The sequence below is a fragment of the Cynocephalus volans genome, chromosome 10 (genome assembly GCF_027409185.1).
Source record: "Cynocephalus volans isolate mCynVol1 chromosome 10, mCynVol1.pri, whole genome shotgun sequence".
NCBI lineage: Eukaryota > Metazoa > Chordata > Mammalia > Dermoptera > Cynocephalidae > Cynocephalus > Cynocephalus volans.
Genome location: NC_084469.1, coordinates 8,724,093 through 8,747,591, shown reverse-complemented (window position 1 = coordinate 8,747,591; position 23,499 = coordinate 8,724,093). Strand labels below are relative to the sequence as shown.

General features: G+C 46.0%; 2 protein-coding genes across 5 annotated transcripts; one reads left to right on the top strand and one right to left on the bottom strand.

Moving 5' to 3' along the window:
• Positions 1 to 942: 942 nt before the first annotated feature.
• On the top strand, positions 943 to 16,124 carry LRRC59 (leucine rich repeat containing 59). The gene is made up of 7 exons (XM_063111261.1): positions 943 to 1,237; positions 3,230 to 3,289; positions 5,150 to 5,308; positions 5,535 to 5,639; positions 9,236 to 9,308; positions 12,072 to 12,245; positions 14,155 to 16,124. Exons 1-7 carry the CDS (start codon positions 1,133 to 1,135, stop codon positions 14,400 to 14,402), a joined length of 924 nt encoding a protein of 307 aa, XP_062967331.1. The 5' UTR covers positions 943 to 1,132; the 3' UTR covers positions 14,403 to 16,124.
• Positions 15,325 to 23,494, bottom strand: EME1 (essential meiotic structure-specific endonuclease 1). Of its 4 annotated transcripts, none has more exons than XM_063111257.1 (9): positions 23,450 to 23,494; positions 21,327 to 22,138; positions 21,114 to 21,241; positions 18,876 to 18,965; positions 18,660 to 18,781; positions 18,355 to 18,478; positions 17,806 to 17,921; positions 16,854 to 17,043; positions 15,325 to 16,595 (listed from the first exon to the last, which is right to left on the bottom strand). In XM_063111257.1, exons 2-9 carry the CDS (start codon positions 22,111 to 22,113, stop codon positions 16,419 to 16,421), a joined length of 1,734 nt encoding a protein of 577 aa, XP_062967327.1. In that variant the 5' UTR covers positions 22,114 to 22,138; positions 23,450 to 23,494; the 3' UTR covers positions 15,325 to 16,418. The 4 variants fall into 4 exon arrangements, with proteins under 4 accessions (XP_062967327.1, XP_062967328.1, XP_062967329.1 ...); XM_063111258.1 differs by having other exon boundaries at positions 18,876 to 18,962; XM_063111259.1 differs by having other exon boundaries at positions 21,807 to 22,138.
• Between the last annotated feature and the right edge of the window lie 5 nt (positions 23,495 to 23,499).

Below are 23,499 nucleotides of genomic sequence, written 5' to 3'. Positions count from 1 at the left end.
TATCTTAGAAGTAGCTGTAGGTTTGAAGGGTTTTAAGCACAGGAGAGATTTGGCCAGATTTTCAAAAAGGTCATCCAGCGAGCTGGGTGGAGGTGGATGGGAGGGAGCTGGTAACAAATGAGTCCCGTGGGATTCCCCTTCACTGGGGCAATCACTGAGGTGTGGGTCCGAGTGCTCGCCACTGTAAGATCACAAATCACACCCACCAGACAGAACTTAAAAGGAAAGGCCTTTTATTTCGGAAGATGTCAACCAGGAGACAGAGGGTAAAGTCCCAACTGCCTCCCCAGTCGACTGGGGGCTGAGATTTATATAGGTAAAGGTATCTGGGACACAGGATGTCTTCGAGTGTGAGGGACAACTGCTTCCTGCGGTGAGAGATGTAGATATATGGGAATGCATCCGCGAGACAGGATGTCTGTTTTCCATACAATCTTAGTCAATCATTAACGGCTAGCTATGAAGAGAAGACAACGTTAGTTCTATAGGGTGTATACGAATATGGGGGCTTTTCTACATTTATAGAGAGAGACAAGGGCTGAGGCAGTGGAGAGGAGAGAAATACAGAAAGGGGTTTTCCGATGATGGTGATTTGAGTGTCGTTAAATAGAGGACAGGGAACAATTTTGGAGGACACCCTGCTTCTGCTCCTAATCCAAGGAGATGGGGGTGATCTGATGAGGTGAGTTTTGGATGCGAACGCAGGTCTTCTGGCGCCCAGTGCCTTGCCCTTTCGCATCGTGGCACTGCCAGCGACGATGCCCGGAGCGTGCACGCCAGGCCACCCGGGAGCGCGGCTGCTCTGCGAAGTCAACGAGCTCGGAGCCTCCGGCGGTGGCGACGACATGCATTGCACTATTCCGGGCGCCAGAGGGCGCTCCCGCACACGCCCGGGCCTCTCTGGCCCAGTCCGTCTCGGTGGCCGCGGAAGGTGACGTGGACGCGGAAGTGGTCGTCGTCGCGGCGGCACCAGTGGGAGCGGGACGTGAGGCTCGGAGTGTGGCCGGCGGGCGGACGGAGGGCGCGGCGTTGTCGGTTGGTTGCGAGTCCGCTGAACCGGCGAGCGGCTTTTCAGTTCCTTTCTCCGCCGCGTCGGAACCCCGCAGCCGGGACCCGCTCAGCTGGCGTCACCATGACCAAGGCCGGTAGCAAGGGTGGGAACCTCCGCGACAAGCTGGACGGCAACGAGCTGGATCTGAGCCTCAGCGACCTGAATGAGGTCCCCGTCAAAGAGCTGGTCAGTACAGTACCGCGAGTCCCAGGCGCCGGCCCCTGCGTGGGCTGCCTTCTTTCTCAAGCCTCAGTTTCCCCGTCTTTAAAACGAAGGGGGGGGGCCGGCCCGTGGCTCACTCGGGAGAGTGCGGTGCTGATGGCATCGGGGCCCCGGGTTCGGATCCCATATACGGATGGCCGGTTCGCTCACTGGCTGAGTGTGGTGCTGACAACAGCAAGTCGAGGGTTAAGATCCCCTTACCGGTCATCTTTAAAAAAAAAAAAAAAAAAAAAAAAAACGAAGGGGGGAGGGGGGGGACTAAGTCCCAGAGGAGGCCACGTCCGACGGCAGTGTTCTTCCTGGGATGTACACGTGTCACTTTGGCGCAGTTCCAGAAGATAAGAAAGATCTGCTTGTCCGGCCCCAGGCTTTTTACGGGCTAAGAGCGAATCTACCTCTGTTTGGGGGGCTTCCACGGAGCCCAGCTTCGTGCCCAACCCAAAGTAGCAGCCCGCGGAGCAGTTGCTGGACGTGTTCGAGAATGAATGAATGATTCGGGCCGGGGAGTAGGCCTCCTGTTAGACCTGGGTGTGGCCCAGAACCAGCCTTTTCTTGGAAGCCCGAATCCCAGCTGGCTTCCCCTGCCTTGAGGCGGCCTTCCCTGAAGAATTGAAATCTTCCAGCTTGACTGCAACGGTCTCATCCCAACTCCGCTGAAACTGGCGGGATCCCACATCGTCACCCCTCCCCCCCCCCCCAGGAAACTGAGGCCCCAGGGAGACTGCACACCTAGTTTGTTGCCAGTGTGGAGCTAGATCCCACATCCCTCCTTTTCCCACCATGATCCCCACCCCCAAGCCAGCCTCACTTTATATGACCTACACTTTTTTTTTACTGCTTTTTTAAGGAATTACATTTGCCTTTGGCACTTGGCCAGGTCTTCCCTTCACCATGGCTGTGTTATGTGGTGGTTAGAACTGGATTCCCAGTTCACATCCTCGTTCCCTTGCTTAATAACTGAGTGCCCTTGGCAAGCCAATTAACCTTTATGCCTAGATTTCCTCATTTATAAAGTGATAATAGTTCCCATCTCATACACCTATGATGAGGATTAAATAAGATTGTAATGTAAAATGCTTGGAAGGTAGTAAATGCTGATACATGTAGCTGTTACAGTGTTCTTCCCACTCTAGTATCCAAAACTTTTTCAGTTGGTCAAACTTCAATGTTAGAACTTTGTAACAGTTGGAATGTGCATGTTGGCCTAGAGTCCTTAACTGAATGTTTGCCTCCTTTCCCAGCCCAGGAAGATGGCCAGCCTTATTTCATACTGACCCTAATACTTCTATCTGAAACCGTTTTCTCCAGGCGTCTGGTCAACGCAGCATTGCCCCTGGGGAGAAAGAAGGGTTGGTTTTGCTGAGCCTCTCCAGCCTTGGACACCATGGGCAAATAGAGATGGCATTCACTCAGTTACTCATTCGTTCAGTCATGATTCAGCCAACATGTGTGAATATTTAGTGCCCACTCTGAGGAAGGACCTAAACCGGGGAGTATGGGAATTGCAACACTTTATTAAACACAGTCCCTTCCCTGAAACTTAATTAGGGGGCGCTAGAGAAAATTTTAAAAGTGCTAAGGAGAATTTCTGCTAAGGAGAATTTCTAAGAATCAGATTTCCCTTTCTTGGATGTTCCACAGCCAAACAGCTGCTCTGTGCATTCTTCCCTAGACTGTGGTTGACTGGCTCATTTTTTCCTTTCTTATCTCCAGGAACATAATACTTTGGTGCCTTTTTTTTTTTGGCAGCTGGCCGGTATGGGCATCCGAACCTGTGACCTTGGTGTTATAAGGCTGTGCTCTAACCAACTTAGCTAACTGGCCAGCCTGTTTAGTACCATTTCTTAAAGGCCTTTTCTTATCATGGGAACTTTCTCTGGAAAATGCTTCATTAGCAGATGTCACTGAGTTGTTCCAGGTGTTGGTTTGACATGTTTTTCTCATTTCCTTTCTTAGGCTGCCCTTCCAAAGGCCACTGTACTGGATCTGTCCTGCAATAAACTGAGTACTCTACCGGTAAGACTGGCAAGCAGCCATAACTCCTGGAGCCCCGGATGCATCCCTTTCTGTTTCCCTGGGGCGGTGTCATAAATCACAATTTCAGCATAGGCCTACAGGCAAGCCACAGCTAAATCTAAGAGAGAGAGAGAGAGAGAGAGAGAGAGAGAGAGTGTGTGTGTGTGTGTGTGTGTGTGGTGGGGGGGGTTGTTTATTCTCAGTGGGAAGGGAATCAAGGTATAGGCCTCATTCTTTAGAACAGTGGAAAAGTCAGGCCACAGAAAACTAAAGTCAACAGGATACTGGCTGAGTCACATACTGGGCTCATCTTTTTTTTGCCTTATTTTATTCCTTTGAAAAACAGTTTACCTCCCTGTTGCTTTGAAGAGGTTAGAGACCATTTCCTTTTTTTTTTTTTTTTTTTTTTTTGGCAGCTGTCCAATATGGGATCTGACCCCTTGACCTTGGTGTTGTAACACCACATTCTGACTAACTGAGCTAACTGGCCAGCCCTATAGACCATTTTGTAAGTTGCTCCACATTATGGGGAAAAAGCTGTCAACAGCTTCCTTGTGCATCTCCTCCCTGCACACCCCACCCCATGCATCTTTTGAAAGGGAACAAGAAAGAATGTGATTCTATGGGACTACCTTATCATTATCCTTCCAAATATGAACCTGAATTACTTGAGATTTGCTACATCCAATCTGTGGTAAAATCCTTTTGATTTTCTTTGCCTAACTTCTCCTAGTTCTTTCTCCTTTCGCTCTATCTGTGTGGGCACTAGATTCATTTAGCCCCTCAGCCTCTCCTGGGTAGTGGCTGGTTTCTCCTCCATAGCATGGCTTCTTCCCGGTCAGGCCTAAGTGTGCTGTCATTGTTGCCTCTGCCATCCATCACTCTGGCCACGTCACTCCTTGCTGTACTCTAGAGCAGCTTCCTGTTGGGCTCTGGCTCAGGGATTGAGTTCAGAAGTTGGCAGTTTTCTTCTTTAGATCATTAGTCTATTCTCCTCTCTGTATTCTCCTAGGCCTCCTTGCTCATTGTGTAAAGCATCTTCCCATATTCAAAAAGCATCTAAGATCCCACTTCTTCGAGGAAGTATTTTCTGTCTAATTAAAGAAGGGTAGCAATTCCTTGCAGCCTCACACCTGCTGTACACTTTGGCATATAGTCATTCAAAACCCTCCAAATGTGCTATTCAATCTGGGATTGTTTGGTTATCTGTACTAACAACTTCCATTTCACTCTGCAGTGCAGATCCACTGGTGTTTACAAGAGCATGAATAGTGCCTCATTAGCTGAGGTTGTACCATCCTTTTCAGATTGGTGCTTAGCAAAGATTTCATGTCAGGGGGATGTTTTGGCCTGTGCTGAAGCAGAGCCAGAATATGGGTAGGACGGGCCCCAGCCTAGTCAGTCAGTTATTCAAAGAACACTCACGGAGTACCTGTGCTAAGTACTGTGCTAGATGCTGCAGGTGACAGAGAATAAGACTAAATACTAAAGGAATGCTTGCTCTTTTTAGCAAAATGGATGGTCACACTGTGTTTTGACAGATTCTGTGAAAGGTGAATTATAGGGTGCTAGGGGAGGACAGAATGGGTTCCTAATTCCAGTAGCAGTGTGGGGATGGGTTGGAGGGAGAACTGAGGAGGAAGGAAGACATGTATTTTGTGCCTACTTTGTGCTAAGCCCTTTTATATACACATTTTGGTAATTACCACCAGGAGTGGCAGGTGTTCTTTTTCATTTGAGGAGGAATAGCTGGTAAAAGAGTCAGAATTTATACATAGGTGCCTCTGACTTGGGGGCTTTCAGAGTGTTACACCAAAGTGTGTGGGCTCAAGGCTTAGGTGTCCTCTCTTTGGGTCCTAGTCGGATTTCTGTGGCCTCACACACCTGGTGAAGCTGGACCTGAGTAAGAACAAGCTGCAGCATCTGCCGGCAGACTTTGGTCGTCTGGTCAACCTCCAACACCTGGATCTCCTCAACAACAGGCTAATCACCCTGCCTGTCAGCTTTGCTCAGCTCAAGGTAACAATTCATGGACCAGGTTTCACGGCCAGGTGTGGCAGGGGGCTCAGGGACTGGTGGAACATGGCTGTGAGAAAGGCCAAGAGAGATACCACCTTCTTGGCCCTGCCTCAGATGGCTTTCCCTGTAGGTGGAACACACAGTGGCTTTCTTCCTGCTCGTTTTGTTACACCTTCTGGGACTGTGTATGAACTCGAACTTAGCCAGCCTCTGTCCATTTCTTTAGAATCTGAAGTGGCTGGACCTGAAGGATAACCCCCTAGATCCTGTCCTGGCCAAAGTGGCAGGCGATTGCTTGGATGAGAAGCAGTGTAAGCAGTGTGCAAACAAGGTAAGCATGAGGCCTCTGGGTGTCTCTTTCACACACTCCCTTGGGACTTGCCTCTCCCGTCTCTTGTTTTTTTCCTCCCAGGGCACCTGTAGCAGTGTGTTGAATAAAGCACCAAGGTCTCAGTGAAATATGTCCACTGTGAGTCTGTCAAGCAGAGACTTTTGTTTTTACATTTACTTTTCAAGTAGTAGAAAAAGACTGTCTTCAGCTCTCTTGCAGTTCTTGCTTTCTTAAGAAGCCAGGACCTTGCATGATCCAACATTGCACTCTGTTGACAGTTGTTTTAATGGAACAAGAGGGTTAGGGGCTGTGGCCTCTTTGAGGCACAATTATTGTAGGAATTTTGGTAATAAAAGTGTTAATATTTATAAATTTATACTGTCAGCAGACACATCCTGGGCAGACCTGGCATTTGACTGTAGTTGAGCCATCTCATAGAGGAGTGGTAAACTAAAGGCAGCATGCAACGCAAACATTGCCAGTGGCAGTAACCTTGAAGATGTCTTACCCTGCTTCTTAAGAACAGCACTATACCCATCTCTCAATAACGCCAACTACAGTCATTTTTTTTCCCTCCAGCTTTGGGACAGATTGCTGCTTCATTAGCTGAGCACCAAATGACTGACTTGGCTGTGTTTAGGGGACATGTCGAACAAAAAACCCCATAACTTTAAATACTACAATTAATGTCAGTTAAATGTGTATATGATATGTCTCTACCGTGAATCTCAAAAGTAATGGCCTTTTCTTTTTCATCATTAGCTCAGAGATAATCTAGTCTGTCATCTTATCATCCACTGTTACAAGAAATCAAATACAAAGTTAACATAACCAAGTGGCCAAAACAACAGTTTTCCCTTAGATAAAGACAGTACAAGTGATCAGTGAACTCTTGTTTTGAAAACTTGGTGCTTAGAAGTGATTTCCATTCTGAAGACACAGTAGCTACCATCGATTACCCTTCCTTTGTCCTAGACACTTTGCAGGTACCATCTCACAGTCTTCATAACCCTGAGAAGTAGGTATTACTTCCATTTCTCTGACATGAGAAACCCTCAGCATCTGCACACCTTCCATTTATTCATTCATTTATTCAACAGGTAATATGTTCAACCATATGAAACTGATGATATTCCACAGTTTTTGACTTACAGAAATCATTTTTGGGGCTGGCCAGTTAGGTTGGCGGGTTGGAGCGCAGTGTTATAACACCAAGGTCAAGAGTTGGATTCCCGCACCAGCCAGCCACGACAAAAAAACCCAAAAACATTTTTATTGAGTGCAAAGGCTTTTTGTACTTGCATATATCTTCCAGACAAAGCTCCAGGTAATGCAGTGCATTGTGGATGTGGTAACTAAAGCCTTTGTCCCTGGCATTGCTGCCCCAGAGCTGCAGCACCTTTAGGAATTGTAGGGGAGTGGCTTGGGCCAGTCAGAAGGAAGTCACTTGTCTCCAGGAGTTAGCTTAGGTCTCACCAGCTCTGGACTTTGTGGGTGAATGAATTAGTTGTAGTAACTGATCAGCTTGCTGCATATTTAAAGCACCTTTCACAAATAATTCGTTCAACAGTATTCATAAAATGCTTACTATATGCTGAGAACTAGGATAGGTAGATAACATCTACCCTCCAGGAGCTCCCATTCTACACTAGGGGAGTCTCTCCCATTTCTGAACTGCCTGTGTTTCCAGATAATTAAATCGTGACAGTAGCACTTGTAGCCAGGGTAAAAAGGGACATCTCTTACCCAGTAGTACACTCCCTAAAACCACCTGAATAATTGGTACTTATTTAATATTGAGTTCAGAGTGAGACAGGGGCTTTGAACTTGGGCTGCCTCTCACTATCATGCTTGACCTTTCTTTAGATCCTGCAACTCCTTGTTGAGCAGCCATTTTTGTAAGCTTGACTCCCTTGAGAGAGGTGCCGGCAGGTTCAAGTCCTGGGTTACTCAGGACAAGGGTCCCTGTGGCTTCAAACCAGGCTCTTTTTTTTTTTTTTTTTTTTTGACGGCTGGCCAGAAACCGTGCTCTTGAAGGGAGATACTTTTGCAGGCCTGCTTCTAAGCCTGTCATGATCAGTGCATGTGTGTCTGAAGTTTCCAAGAAAGGAAAAGAATTATGTTTGAACACACTTGTCTGTCCTGCAGGTTGTTTAGTGCAGTAGTGAAACAAGACCCTTTTGCTGTCTTAATTAGAATCGTTCAGGTTTTTCTTTTTTATTATTATTCATGTGATACAGAAAATAAAATGATAAAGCAGCAGTATTTACTGAACACATGTAATGCCAGGGATTGTGCTAGGCAGACAGTACAAGTTGTGTTATTTAATCTTCATAACAGTCTGAGAAGCATATCTTATCTCTGTTTTCCAGATGAGAAAATCAGCTCAAAAAGGTTAAGTCGCTTGCTAAGGTCACATAGTAAGTGAAAGAGTCAGGATTGCATTGAGCTCCAAGCTTATGTTCTGTCCCCTATATTCAAGGAATACTAGCTTCTAAACAATCACAAAGGTCATGGGCCGAGCCTGTGGCGCACTTGGTAGAGTGCTGCGCTGGCAGCGCGGCGACGCTCCCGCCGCGGGTTCGGATCCTATATAGGACTGACCGGTGCACTCACTGGCTGAGTGCCGGTCACAAAAAAAAAAAAAAAAAAAAAAAAAAAAAAAAAACGACAATCACAAAGGTCTTTTAACCACCTCCTCCAACCATGCACATAGTGAGAATCTTTGCAGCTCTTTTAGTCAGAAGTCATCCATGAGTGAGTTGATGAGGATTTGGGGGAGTTGGGGTGCCAAGTACAAGCATGAAGTGTTTGGACTTTCTCTTAGAGCTCTCCTCCTTGGTGCATGTGGTAGTCTTATGACTAAGGCAGACAGGTAGGAAGTAATTACAGTTTCCTGTGTTGAATTCCACAGAGAAGGAGGAGGGGAGGGCAGGAAAGTGAGTTGGAGGAAATGCTGTTTCTGCCAATCACAAGGAATTACTGGGAGAATTATGTGAAATCATGCACGTGAGTGATTGTAAAGAACGGAACTTTTTACGGATTCGAGGTGGCATTGTGTCTTACAAACTTTTTTTTTTTTTTTTTATTGGCTGGTTGGTATGGGGATCCAAACCCTTGACCCTGTTGTTTTAACACTGTGCTCTGGGCCAGCCCGTGGCTCACTTGGAAGAGTGTGGTGTTGCTAACAAGAAGGCCACGGGTTCAGATCCCTATATAGGGATGGCTGGTTAGCTCACTTGGGAGAGTGTGGTGCTGATAACACCAAGTCAAAGGTTAAGATCCCCTTACCAGTCATCTGTTAAAACAAACAAACAAAAACACTTTGTTCTAAACAACTGAGCTAATCAGCCAGCCCTAAACTTTGTTCTGACAGCTTTAATGAACTGGGATCATATAACTCTTTTCTAACTAAGGCTGGCGCAGTAACTTAGGATACAAAAAGATAGGATTAACTCTGTTAGTTCTGCATTGCCACAGGGGCCCATGGTGATCTGGGATCCCGAAAATAGTTTATTTTTTGAGACTTCTCTCAGCAGCTGTAAGCAGTGAAAACTACAACTTTGAGTAGTTCACAGCCTTCCTCTCCTTTGCAGGTGTTACAGCACATGAAGGCTGTGCAGGCAGATCAGGAGCGCGAGAGGCAGCGGCGGCTGGAAGCAGAACGAGGTAGGTAGCCATCCCTATTCTAGTCATCTTCTAGGTTCTTATCCCAGCCAGCTGCTGCTTTTGCTTCAGGAGCTGGAACTCAGGAGAGAAGAGCCATGAAGAACAGTAGGGGGAGAGGGGAATATTGTGGTGGCAGGTGGTATCATTTTTATATGATGAATCTCTCTCCACTCCTGGCTTCTCCACTGAGCTCCAGAATCACATTCAACTGCTTGTCTTTTGTCTCTGCTTGGAGGGTTAATAGGCATCTCAAGTTAAACGTGGCTAAAACATCCCTAATCCCTTTCAGCCCCTCCTAGTGTTCTCCCATAATAGGAAATCACTGTCCCTGTAGTTATTCCAGCCCGAAATAGGAGAGATGTCCTTTCTTCTGTCAGCAAGTTCTATATGTGACTGTTTCTTCACCTCCAGTGCCTCCAGCGTGTACATTACCACAGTACCTCCTAACATTTCTCTGCAATTGTGCCATCTTCATAAGCCCATTCTCTACACAGCAGCCTGGGAGATCTTTTTAAAACAAGTCAGTTATGCTGCTATTTGTTTAAAACCCTCTAATGGCATCTCATTGAACTTAGAATGAGATCCAAACTCAGTGACATGGTGAACAAAGCCACACTGGCCCAAGCCTGCTTGCCTGCCTCTGGCCTTGTTCCACACACAAGGGAAAACATGCCATTAACTTTAGCCACACAAGCCTCTGCTGTTGCTTGAACATACCAACTACAGTCTCATATTTGAGGCTGTACTTGGTTTCCTTTTCCCTCAATGTGTACATGGCTGGCTTCATATAATCCCTCCTGTCTCTGCTCAAATTTTATCTTAGGTTAGCCTTAGCCCTTTCAGAACCACCCAAACTAGAAACCTAACTGTCATTCTCCATCACATCTTGTTATTTTTCTTTTTTTTTAATTACTGTATTTATCATTACACAATGTCATCTTTTTTCGTGACCCTTTACCAGTTTCTCACTAACGTTTGTTATTTTCTTTATGTACATAACACTGTCTTTTTTTTTTTTTTTTTATAAAAGATGACTGGTAAGGGGATCTTAACCCTTGACTTGGTGTTGTCAGCACCACGCTCAGCCAGTGAGCAACCGGCCATCCCTATATGGGATCCGAACCCGTGGCCTTGGTGTTATCAGCACCACACTCGCCCGAGTGAGCCACGGGCCGGCCCCAACACTGTCTAATTTACTTTGTGTTCACTTGCTTATTGTCTGTTTCCCTCTCTAGAAAGTAAATGACTTAGGCACTAGAATCTGACCTGTCTTCTCCACTGCTGCATCTTGAGCACTTAGAGCAATACCTGGCACGTAGTAGGTGCTCTCTTGACTGGCTGGCTAACTGATTTCCAAGTCCCTTTACTGGAAGACTACTCTGGTTGGAGAAGGGATGTGTACAGTACTGATTATAGGCAGTCCCTGAGATCAGAATGCCTGAGTTACAATTGTCCCTTATACAGGCATGGCCACTGTGGCAAGACATGCCTGTGTTTACTTTGACCCCTGCTACTTTCACTTCTTGACAGTACATGTTCTCTAGAGGCTGGGTGTTGTGCACTTTTGGCGTTCTCAGCGTCCAGCTGGAACTTGGAACTTGCTTGTACATAGAAAAGTAGTGGAAAGCTACAGTAATTATAGTACTACTATTCAGCTACATTATGGCTGAAATAGGCTTTAAGCCCTAAAAGGACATTTAACCACCATGTGTGGCATTCTGGCTTTAGGAAAATGTATTTCAGACTTCCAAATAACTAATTTGGAAATGCATTTTTAGAACCCAATAATTTGGAAATTGCATACTGCATGTAAACGTACTTTAGCTGTTAAGTACATAGATTCCTGAGCTGAAGTCTAGAGATAACTGACAAACTATTAGTCTCATCTTTTAAGAAAAACATTGTCATTGTCTCTAACCCTAAACTTGAGTGCTCCTTTTCTCACCTGCCTTCCGTATGCCACGTGCGTTTCTGAAGCTTGGGAAGATAGGAGTCCTGTAGAATCAACATGCCCATTGTTTCTCCTCTTCATATCTGTGTTCTAGAAGGCTTCCAATTGCTATGCCTTCTGAGTTTAGTACCTAATCTAGAGAAGTACCAGATTTATCATCCATGCCTTTCTTCAGTCTCTTGTTATTTTGCCCTAATCTCTTTGCTGCTTGTAGCTAGGAACCCCTTAATAAAAATTCACTCAGGAAACCCTGAGAGCTTATTGTGTTTTAGGGAGGGCTTACTTCCTGGAGAGCAGAAAGGTGCTGTTTCCTTTTAATATTTATGTGGTTCGGGGCTGGCCCGTGGCTCATTTGGGAGAGTGTGGTGCTGATAACACCAAGGCCACGGGTTCGGATCCCTATATAGGGATGGCTGGTTCACTCACTTGGGAGAGCGTGGTGCTGACAACACCAAATCAAGGGTTAAGATCCACTTACCAGTCATCTTTAAAAAAAAAAAAAAAAAAAAAAAGTGGCTCACCTGTGGCACAAGAGAAAAGGCAGCTGAATCCATATTTTTTTTTTTTTTTTTTTAAAGATGACCGGTAAGGGGATCTTAACCCTTGACTTGGTGTTGTCAGCACCACGCTCAGCCAGTGAGCAAACCGGCCATCCCTATATGGGATCCGAACCCGGGGCCTTGGTGTTATCAGCACCGCACTCTCCCGAGTGAGCCACGGGCGGGCCCTGAATCCATATTTTTAATCACTTGGAAAGCAAACTGCTGGAGAGTTTGTGGGAGAGCAGTCCTGTTTGATATATTTTGTTGTAGAGGCAGAGAAGAAGCGGGAGGCTAAGCAGCGAGCTAAGGAAGCTCAGGAGCGGGAAGTGCGGAAGCGGGAAAAAGCGGAAGAGAAGGAACGTCGCAGAAAGGAGTATGATGCCGTCAAAGCATCCAAGCGGGAACAAGAGAAGAAACCTAAGAAGGAAACAAATCAGGCCCCGAGTAAGTTTTCTCTCTGTTGCAAAGTTCCAGCTGAGGTGCAGAGGAGAGACTCAGTTATGTTTTCAGGCATAGATTCATGAGTGAGTGAGCTTGTGAACCTTAAACTGTAATCTGAGGACAGGGAGAGTAGCATGAGAGAGTTTGAAGGAGACTAGGCCCTGAGAGTTTGGTTATAGAGAGTGGGGGACATTCCTAGGGAGCTAGTGCCCACATCCTTCTGTGCAGATGTTTTGGTCAGATGTGTCTTACAGGATTCCCAGAACAGGGAGTCTCACTTTTTGTAGGGGCGAAGTTCTAAAATCACTGAGAAAGGTAAAGATTGCACACGGTCAAGTTACTCTTAAAAGTACTCACATCATCCATGCAGTGTACTTGGTGTGTTCTGAGTACATGGTGCAATCTTTCTATAAAGCCAGCACTGCTTGTGGTTTTCTCCTGAGTCAAAACAGATCACTTTGATTGAACACCAGAAGTATCTTTTGGCCTGCATGCAGGGAGCCACGTTGCTTAGAAAACATATTTTAGTATTTTGTCTTAATATATCCAGTTGAATTTATGTAGTTTTGTGGCTCCATATACTAGGGAGGATCATATATCTTCTGGGTCAGAAGGGATCCCTGAAGGAGAGGTATCTTAGAGAGGAAGGAGCTATGTACAGAGGGTAGAGGCCTGTGTCCCTGTCTCTGCTCACTCTTGCCTTGATAAGTCACCTGATCTCACCACCTTTTTTATTTTCTTGTTGAAAATAAAGATCATACCTACTTACAGGGTAGTGATAAGGATTAAATGAGAAAACAGGACATGTAGTTCTTGGCATGGTGGGTGCTCAGTCAAGTTTTAAAAAATTTTGCCTAAAAAATCTCAAAACCAATTTTTTCTTTTTTCTCACTGCTGGCCAGTATAGGGATCCGAACTCTTTTTTTTTTTTTTTTTTTTTTTTAAAAAAGATGACCGGTAAGGGGATCTCAATCCTTGACTTGGTGTTGTCAGCACCACGCTCACCCAGTGAGCTAACCGGCCATCCTACATGGGATCCGAACCCGTGGCCCTGGTACTATCAGCACCGCACTCTCCCGAGTGAGCCACGGGCCGGCCCAGGATCCGAACTCTTGACCTTGGTTTTATAACACCACGTTCTAACCAACTAAGCTAACCGGCCAGCCCCCAATTTTTTCTATATTTATAAATGTAATATATGTTCACTGCTGAGAATTTAGAAAAGATACATATATAATTATCAGAAAATGGCAATCACCTGTAATCCCCTATTCCCAGCAATAATCACTGTTTACTTGAGCACTTAGAGCAATACCTGTACTGCAGTGTAGTGCTAGTTGGTTAGCTCAGTTAGTTAGAGCGTGATGCTGATAACACTAAGGTCCAGGATTCCATCCCTGTACAGCCAGCCACCAAAAAAAAACCCAACAACAATATGGTGTATTACCTTCCAGGCTTTCTTTTTATATACATATTGTATAATAATACTGACATAAATGATATTAATAGATGTTGACCCTCTTTCCCCAGATGGGCAGCATTCTGTCCATGCTTGATGTCTCCTGATAAGCCCTGCCATGTTGAAGGACCTGGGTCCTCACCATGTTACCGAGGAGAACTTAGGACCCTGGGGACTGTGAGCTACTTGAGGCATGCAGAATGAGTTCCAGTTCTGAAAGTATTCCTTTGAGATCCAAGGGAGAAGTCATTTTTGTTTTAGTCTCTGGATAGCAAGCAAGTTTTTAAGAACTCAGATATTCTTAAAACATTTTTCTCTTCAAGTCCTGGGAGCTTTTGCTTGAGGAGGAGATGGAAGTGGATCTGCGTGAAAGAGACTAGCACACATTGGTAGAAAGTGGGTCTCCTCAACCTGACTAAACTTGTTTTGTCTACTGTGATTTTGTCCCTCCAGAATCTAAGTCTGGCTCCCGGCCCCGCAAGCCTCCACCCCGGAAACATCCCCGGTCCTGGGCTGTGCTGAAGCTGCTGCTGCTTCTGCTGTTGCTGTGTGTGGCAGGTGGGCTGGTTGCTTGTCGGGTGACAGAGCTGCAGCAGCAGCCCTTCTGCACCAGCCTGAACACCATCTATGACAATGCAGTCCAGAGTCTGCGGCGCCATGAGATCCTCCAGTGGGTTCTCCAGACCGACTCTCAGCAGTGAGCTTGTCCTCAGCACCTGCTGCCTCCCAGCCTTGGAGCTTGGATTCCTATGGAATTGGGTTCTGCTGGACACAACCTCTTTTTAGCATCAGGCCTACGTGCCATCATCAAATGGCTGCCAATTGGTACTTGAGACCTCCTCTTTGTAGGACTTCTTTGTTCCTTAGTCAGGGTTCCCTGGTGGAATGAAGAGAAATGGGAGGTGGGGGACATATACCTGCATGCCTAATGGAATAGGCTTGGGGTTGGGGAGAGAGAAAACATAGCCTTTTCTAGTTATTATACAAAGCTGTGTAAAGGCAAGGCTTGTGTCTACTAAATGGTCAGCTGTCACTACATTTATACTTTTGTATGTCACAAACCCTTTCTTTCATTCCTCCCTGGGTAACCAGGGCAGATCAGGAGGCAGTATGTTTTGGGGATTAGGGGAACACCATATTCAGCAAATTCAGCCTAAATTGTGGGGAGGAGTGTACCTATTTTCTTAAGGACCTCAGACATTCAAGTATTTTAGTGACCATAACAAAATCTCCAGCTGTGAAAGGGACTTCGACCAAACAGTCCAATATAACACTTGCAGACAGAGAAACCGGGGTCTTCTGTGACTTGCCTATGGTCTCCCAGCTATTTTGAGGCAGAACTGGACTCCTATTCTGGTATTTTCTTTCCTTTACATCATTTTGCCTACTTTATAATGTCCTGAGAGAACAGATCCCACACTAGAATATGTTTTAGCCAAAGTATAGGATCTTTCACGGTAGACAGATTCATACCCACAAACAGAAATCTCATGCTATCAGGGTCTTGGACAGCTCCTGTAGAGTTCTGCCCCAGCTTATGTGGCTTCCATAAAATGGCAACAGTCCAGGCTCCTTGCCTCAATTTTAGAGCATTAACTTGCTGATTGCTACTAAGCAAGGAGGTGGATCTCTGCAAAGCTACATTGTCTGTGACAGCTCTGTTAGCACTTGGTGTGATTAAATACCTCAAAGGCAACCTGAAGACTCAGCTTCATAGACACAGGTTTAGAATTGATTCTAGACCTATAATGAAGGGAATGAATGAGTGGAAATGAGTAGGAAGTGAAGGGAAGCAAGTTGCACCAGGGAGCTGAAAAGTGGCACATTAACTGATGACTAGCACAAAGAAGGGCAGCACTGTCATTCTTTTGTCTGCTAGATTGAGCATGTTCTTGCCTCCTTTGCCTCTTCTTTTCCCAACAGCTGGATGAAGGAATCAGGAATGACTGTTATGGTGCTCGTTCAAGCTCCTTGCCTCCCTGCAAGGAGCAAGCATCTGTCATAGTTCAGAGACAAGGAGGGCAAAGTCCAGCTTTTCGGCCCTGGTGGCCCATTTGGATAGGACTGCCACTCATGACTGTCCTGATACTGGAAGAAAGGACTTTCTCTCCCCACCCCAAGGATAGCTCTACTGCGTAGGTCCACATCTTACTCAAAATCACTACACATTCCTTTAGGCTTCCTCAAGCTCCAGAGCTGTTGGTACAAATGCTTTATTGAAACTAAACACATATTACATAAGATGAGAATAAGATAACACAGAAGTCAGCATAGTCATCACACCCTATTCCTTGGCTGGTCGAGGCAGTTCAGTGGCTGAGCCTAGTCAAGCCAACCCACAGGCAACAGTTCACTCATGTCTTTGAAATTTGATGCTAATTCTTTTGGATTTCTACAATTATTAAATACGTGTCTGAGTGGTTTGTCTTTGTTCCTTTGTGTTTAGACGGCTGGCTGGGACAGGGGTAGGGGTGGTTTGACCATGTCAGCTGATTTTTGCTAGGAGAGAAACCAATGTTGGTGAAGGTAGATGCAGGTATCTCACCTTTCTGCCCCAAGCTGACAGGGAGGGAGACTGTCACAGTGAAACCCAGGTAAGACTGGGCCTCACCCAGGCTTGTGCTCCAGGAGGCACTTCCAGTCTTTATTGCAGTCAGGCTCCAAGGTTGAGGAGGTGGAAATCTCCAGCTTTTCATCCTTGTCGCTGAGGGCTAGCATCAGTCAGTACTGTCTAAAGAGAGATGTGGCTGCAAAGTGGTCATCTGAAGATAGATACGCCTGGACAGCTCTGGTCCAATACGGCGGGAGGTGGATGTGACACCTTCCCCACGGCGCACCCGGATGTCTGTGAGCAAATTCTGGCGTTCTTGCTCCGAAAAACACTGCCGATAAGCCTGAAAGTGGTAAATGACCTCATTGTACTGTACCATCCACATTCATCCCTCTTCCATGAGCAAGGAGGGTGGTAAGATTGAGTTGGGGGATGAGAACCTGTCCTTCCTCCCTGGGTCAGTGTTGACTCTGATCTTAGCAGACCCACACTGCTGACCTACCAGGCTTTCTTGGGCCCTCAACAATGCTGTCCATGGAAATCGTCTGGGGGACCCACTGAGGCCACAGGGTGCTGGGCAGCAACCCCTAGAGCAGCTTACCTGTACCAGGAGCTGTGGGGAGGGATAGGCATCCACAACAGCACTGGCCATTTCCAGGCTGACTCGGTTCAGCTGCTGAATCTGTCTCCTCCAGACCAATGCGAGTCCCCTGCCAGAGCGGTCCACCTTCACTCCTCCAGCCCAGTCACTCTCCAGACAGAAAGAAAAGCTAGTTTGATCTCGGAGGTTCCTGCAAACAGCACAGTTGGAGAACTGCTCATTACTCTCCCACAATTGTCTCCTCAACTGGGAGCTGAAAAACCCTCCTTCCACTGACCTCAGAAGAGGTGGGCACAACATTATGTCTGGCCCAATCTGAGTACCCACACTGATCCCAAACAATGCCAATTGCTGATTCTTTTAAAAACTACATGTTGTCCTTTTTATTAGAAGAGAAGGTATCAGATTCTTTTTTGTTTATGTTGAGATGGGTTGTGTTGCCCAGGGAAGCAGTGTGCACATGGGTAAGCACAAGGGACTGGATTATCAGGAAATCTGGAGTCTATTTCTGGTTCTTCTAACTTGCTAGGAGCTTAGACAAGTAGTTCCCTCAAATATAAAATAAGAGACTTAGGCTGAATTGTCTCTGAGGTCCTATATTAATTTTAAATTCTATGAATACTCTTTGAACTAAGGTTAAAAATTTGCTGTAATAGGGCTTATGTTGTGATCTGAACTGTAATGAATCCTGGTAACTTGGCCTACAGGTAACCTAGTATCAATCTGCAGAACACATACTTACACATAAGCTAAAGGAAAATATTTTAAAAGGGACTGGGCTTGAGAGCTCTCCCCCAAGAACCCCCAGCATAAGGTCAGCTCCTTTGCCTCAAGCTTGAGAGACAAAGGACTGACTACAGAGTTTAGGGGAAAAGGACATTTTCCTTGGCTGCAGGAACTATTGTAAAGGACAAGGCCCAGCACAGAGGCTGAACTTGCTGGGTGCACTCACTTGAAGGGTGCCTCGGCCACAGCCTTTGTGAATGTGCACGCAAAGTCGGCCAGCTCTTTCCAGCTATGCACAATTCGAACCTGGGCTTCTGTGTGTAGCTGCAGGTCCACCAATGCCTAGAAACCCAAAAGCAACAATGGACTGGAAGGGTGGAGAGACAGTCTAGTTGAAAGTCGTTCTCTGGTGTTCACTGAAGCCGCATCCCAGCCCTTTGGCTCCCTTGTTTGGCCTCTTCTCTTCTACTCAGTACCAAGGCAGGAAACTGTCCTGCAGGCATTATTCTCTATCAGCAGCAAATCTGAGGGCCGGCCCATGGCTCACTCGGTAGAGTGCGGTGCTGATAACACCAAGGCCACGGGTTCGGATCCTATATAGGGATGGCCGGTTTGCTCACTGGCTGAGCGTGGTGCTGACAACACCAAGCCAAGGGTTGAGATCCCCTTACCGGTCATCTTTTAAAAAAAAAAAACAAAAAAACCAAAAAAACAGCAAATCTGGTTAGATGACCAGTAAGCACCCAGCCTGACTCAGGCAACAAGAAGTTCTTACCTCTTCCATGTCTACCCTGGACACCATGGGTCCTGTGTTGGCTTCTGGTTGTCTCTGCTGCTGCTTCTCCTTGGCATGTTTATTTGCCGCTCCATGCTTCCTTCTCCTTGGAAGATTCTGAGCACTAAAGCAGGGAAGGAAATCAAAGGACAGCAAATCCACGCTGAACTCAGGCAGAAGAGGTACGAGAAAACTGGACATGACTACCCCCACAGGGCTTGTCAGGGATGCTATCTTGCAGTGTAACCCATATCTGGCCCAAGACCTGCCCCTTTTAACAATAAGTCGCCAGGACAAATCCAAACCTGAAGCATTTCTCCTGATCCACAATCACCAGCGACAGAGCTTTCCCTGCTGTCCTTGCTGTGATGTCAGTTACAAAGCCCTGAAGTGTTTCCTTCCCTTTCTCAGTGCTGCCCAGACTTCCCTGCATGAAGGGGTAGAAAGTGCATTAATACTTGCTCCCTAATAAGAACTGGCTCTGTTCCATGCCTCGGCTCTAGCCCTCTCGCTCTGCTCACCTGCTTTATGCTGCAGACCATGGACACGAATGCCTCTACCAGGAGCAGCACCAGGACTGTCGGCTCCTCCACCCAGTCCTCTCCATCCTGCTAAGGGACCCAGAACACAGCACCAGGAGGGAGGTCAGCTGGTATAGAGCACCTGTGAGAGTGGCCCAGGTCTCCTGGGTGAATGAACGCACCCCCACTCCTTGTGCATTATCCTTTTTCTTCTTGAATGAAGGTGTGGCAAGAAACAACCACCTATGATCCTGTCCCTCCCCAACCCTCAATTGATCAACCTTGGTGCACTGCATCTCCAAGACGGTGAATAAGGAACACTAGCAAGCTGAAAGGGGCTGAGAAGTAGTGCCAATTTTTTTCTATGCATTTTGGATGAGAGAATGGAGGGAAAGGAGACTCTTCCAAAGAATTTACTACAAATAAATTACTGGCTTTGACAGTAGACACTATGAACTGAGTGGCCCTTACAAACACATAGGTTTTGTGTGACAAAGATAAGAATCAGAAGGGAAACTTCAGTCTGTGAGAGCACCTCTTCTTTATCATAGCCAGGGCGTAAATCAAACAGAGCAAAGGCTACAATCTTACAGCAGTACAGTACTATGGAGTAATCAAGGAGCAAGACTCCTGCAGAAAGATTTCTGATTTGGTCCCTATAAGAAAAAGCAATACCCATAATACAGAAAAGTATACATGGGAGGTGCTCTGGGTTCTAGTTCCCAGCTGTGATTCTTAACAAGGCTTTTAACTTCTCTGGGCCCATTTCCCCACCTGTGATGTGGGCAGAATTCTTACCTTATACCATAACTGTGACTGAAACATAAGAGAAGGTGAAAGTGCCTTGAAAAGAGGAACTGCTGTATGAATATAAAGGTTTGCTCATACCCCCAGGATAAGGAGTGTGGGTAATTGTTCTAAATTACTGAAAAAGTTATGAGATACAGAAAAGAGAGGAAAAAAGTCTTAATCTATAAGATTTTATAAGTTTCATCTATAAAATCTTGAAAAGGATGCATGGAGTATTTTGGATTACCAGATAAGAGGGGTAATAGGGGGCTGGCTGGTTAGCTCACTTGGGAGAATGTGGTGCTGGTAACACCAAGGTCACGGGTTCATGTCCCCTTACCAGCCAGCTGCCAAAAGAAACCCCCCAAAACAGAGGAGTGATAGGTACAGGAACTGTAGTAACCTGGGGAGCCTGGGAAGGGGAAGAGACATTTACTGTGTGCCTACTATGTGCTGATGCTGGGTTATCTCATTTAATTCCCACAACAGTGGGCACTGAAGGGACGTAACAGTATCCTTATTTTATACATGCGGCAACTGAGGCACAAAGATATGTAGTAACTAGCCAGGGTCATAGCAATAAAGCCATGAAGCTGGGATTCAGACACAAGCCCCCACATTCCCAAAGCCCAGTTAGAGAACTAGACATCCTGTGCTGATGATCTTCTCTTCCTGAGGAGGTACTCTCTACAGACATCACAAAGTCTGCATGCCCCCTGGCTCTGGCTGGGTGTGATCAGTGGGAAACCCCAGTAAGGGACTGGAGAGAAGGAGGAGCACAAACTTGGGGTATTTCTTTCCCTGGCTCCCTCCCGGTGGGTCATTTAGGGTTTGCTACACCCAACCTATTGGAGGTCAGAGCTTTTCTCAAGGTGGCCCTCTATACATTTCTCTCTCCTTTTGGATTCTGATAACCACTCTCTCCCCTCATCCCTTCAGGCTTAGGAATAACAGCTATGCTAGTGGTTCATAACCAGGGGCAATTTTTCTCCACAAAGGACATCTGGCAATATTTGGAGACATTTTTGATTGTTATGACTGGGAGGGGTGCTACTGGCATCTAGTGGGTAGAGGCTGGGGTTGCTGTTAAACACTCTACAAGGTATAGGACAGCCCTGCACAACAAAAAATGATCTGCTAAATGTGAACAGTACCGAGGCTGAAAAACCTTGAGTTATGTTGTTATTCCTCTGAGGTACTGTGCTGTCCCTTATAGTTTCCTCATACCCTGCCCATGCCTTGGAAAACAGTCCTTTTATTAAATCCTTCTCAAATTATCTTGAGTTTGCCATCTGTTTTCCTGTTGGGGCCTTGATTGGTATATTTCCTTAAAAATAAGGAAAACTAAAAAAGAAAAAGTTTTTAAAAAAAACATAAAAATAAAGAAAAAATAAAATAAAAGCATATTTATCCTGTAACTCTAAAGGGGAGGAGAGACATCAGCCCTACCTCAGATGGCTCAGCCCTTCTCCTCCAAGTGATACTGCAAGGTACGGCCTGTGCCTCAATCACACAGCGGCACTCCATGGACTGCAATGCTCCGAGGAGCTGGCCCCCACCTTCCATCTGTAAAAGCACTGCAACAGATGGGAAAGGGAATGTCAGTGGGTGCTCCAGAAGGCAGATAACTTTGCATAGGGTGAAGACAGATGCTAGGAGGACCTGGATCCAGCACCACGACAATGTGCTTTAAGCATTCCTCTGGCCTCTGGCATTTCGGCTTGTTACCCAGTGCTGCTGCCTTCTTTCTCTCCTGTTGTCTCAGGGTGTTTCCCTTCTGCCATGCTTGTCCCTGCTGCTGGCATCCCTGTGAGCCTCTTCCCTGGATCTTCTGACTATGCTTAGTTCTCTTCTGAGGTGGGTGGATGTCAGAATTTGTTTTGGTTACTGTCAAGCTGTTGCTCTGGACAGGGCAGATAGAATGGTAAGCTGGAAGCTGATGGCATGGATTGTCTAAGATAGAGTCCTTGTTATTTGATGCATTCCTCTGTAAGGTATCATGGAGGGGAACATCATGGATCTTTGAAAAGGGCTGTTTTTTCCAGTCAAATGATGCTTCTTTGTTATTTTGTTGATCCAAGACACTTTTAATTGGGGAGCTAGAGTCCCTAGGGCTCAGCTGCTTATGGGTCAGAAACTTACATGTAAGCCTTTCAGCCAGGGGAATAAATTCCTCTTCATCCTCACTTCCACTGCTTAGCACCCTGACTGGCTCTGTTTGTGTGACAGTTTCAGCGGTGTGTGGGACAGGAGGTGCATCTTTCAACCCTGGTGATGGAGGACAGGAGGCCTCAGAATATGAGGTGTCAACCACTACAATCTTCTCCTCCCGCTGAGGCTGGCTCCTCTTTGTTGAAGATGGTTCCTTCTTCAGAAAGGTAAATGTTGGCAACTCTTCAGAGTCACTCTCACTGGAATCCAGTGACAGCGATGAGCTCTTTAGAGCCATCAATACATGCTATCAAATTAATTCCCTAAAAGGAAAAGAGCAATGAGACACAGACTATAGCATTCAATTCAGTCCACTAAATGTGTTTTATAACCAAGCTTTATGAAGGTAAATATGACATACAGAGAAACAAAGAAACAGGACATGGACGCAACACATTCAATCTGGAATTCAGAACAGTTACATTGGTGGTTTAACAGGAACCCTTCTCAAATCCTTTCTAGGTCAAGGTGAGGTATACACAAAGTAGAATTACTATTATACAATTTTAATGAGGGTAGTAACAAGACTCAACACTGCTTCCTTGTTGATCTCTGAATTTGAAATAGAGATGCCAAAAATCATCCTTTTTTAAAAATCAAGATATAATTCACATACTATAATATTCATCCTATAACGTATGCAGTTCAGCGGTAAACAGTTTATTCACAATTTTGTGTAACCATCACCACTAGCTAATTCCAGAGCATTTTCATCACCTCAAACAGAAATCCCATAACCATTAAGCAGTCATTGCCCATTTCCCCGCCTACCTCCAGCCCCTAGCAACCACGAATCTACTCTGTCTCTATGGATTTACCTATTCTTGATATTTCATATAAATGAAATCATACAACATGTGGCCTTTTGTGACTTGCTTCTTTCACTTAGCATAATGTTTTCAAGGTTCATCCCTATTGCAGCATGTATCAGTACTTCATTCCTTTTTACGGTAGAATAATATTCCATTGTACGGATATGCTATTTTGTTTACCCATTCATCGCTTCATGGACCTTTGGTTTGCTTCCACTTTTTGGCTATTATGCATAACGCTGCTATGAACATTCATATATAAGTTTTTGTGTGGGCATGTTTTTAATTCTCTTCAGTATATACCTAGATGTGGCATGGCTGAGTCGTGCGCAAGACTCATTCTTTAAACAACTAACACTGTGGGTGTGACCCTGGATTAACCATGTAAACTTCCTGGACCTCAGTTTCTTTTATAGTAAAACAGGGATAACGATACCAACTTTATACGACTGTAAGAATTAAATTAAAAGAAATAATGCATATACCGCACTTAGTACAGTATCTGGCACACCGTCGTCTGTCTGAGTAAAGTATGCTAAATGACTGGGGAGGAGGCCTCATCCCTGTCCCCTCGCTGGGCCTCGGTTGATTCCTGCAAAATGAGGGAGCATGACAAACGGGCCCCTGCCGGGCACGCTCCACGTCTCTCAGGCCGGCGGCCCACTGCAGAGACCCGGGATGCCCTGCCACCACGCCCCTGCGGAGCGCTGTCTACGAGGGAAGCCGTGACCAGCCGGCCGGGCGGTGACCCAGAACGCTCACCTGCACCTTCTCGCGTCACCCTTTGAACCGCCGCACGGGACCTGGAAGTA

Coding starts and splice junctions, on each gene's coding strand:
- EME1 (XM_063111257.1), bottom strand. CDS start 22,113: ATGGCTCTAAAGAGCTCATCGCTGTCACTGGATTCCAGTGAGAGTGAC. Junction 21,242..21,326: donor TGTCGTGGTGCTGGATCCAG/GTCCTCCTAGCA, acceptor CATCTGTTGCAG/TGCTTTTACAGATGGAAGGT. Junction 17,922..18,354: donor CCAGGGTAGACATGGAAGAG/GTAAGAACTTCT, acceptor TTGGGTTTCTAG/GCATTGGTGGACCTGCAGCT.
- LRRC59 (XM_063111261.1), top strand. CDS start 1,133: ATGACCAAGGCCGGTAGCAAGGGTGGGAACCTCCGCGACAAGCTGGAC. Junction 1,238..3,229: donor AGGTCCCCGTCAAAGAGCTG/GTCAGTACAGTA, acceptor TTCCTTTCTTAG/GCTGCCCTTCCAAAGGCCAC. Junction 12,246..14,154: donor GGAAACAAATCAGGCCCCGA/GTAAGTTTTCTC, acceptor TTGTCCCTCCAG/AATCTAAGTCTGGCTCCCGG.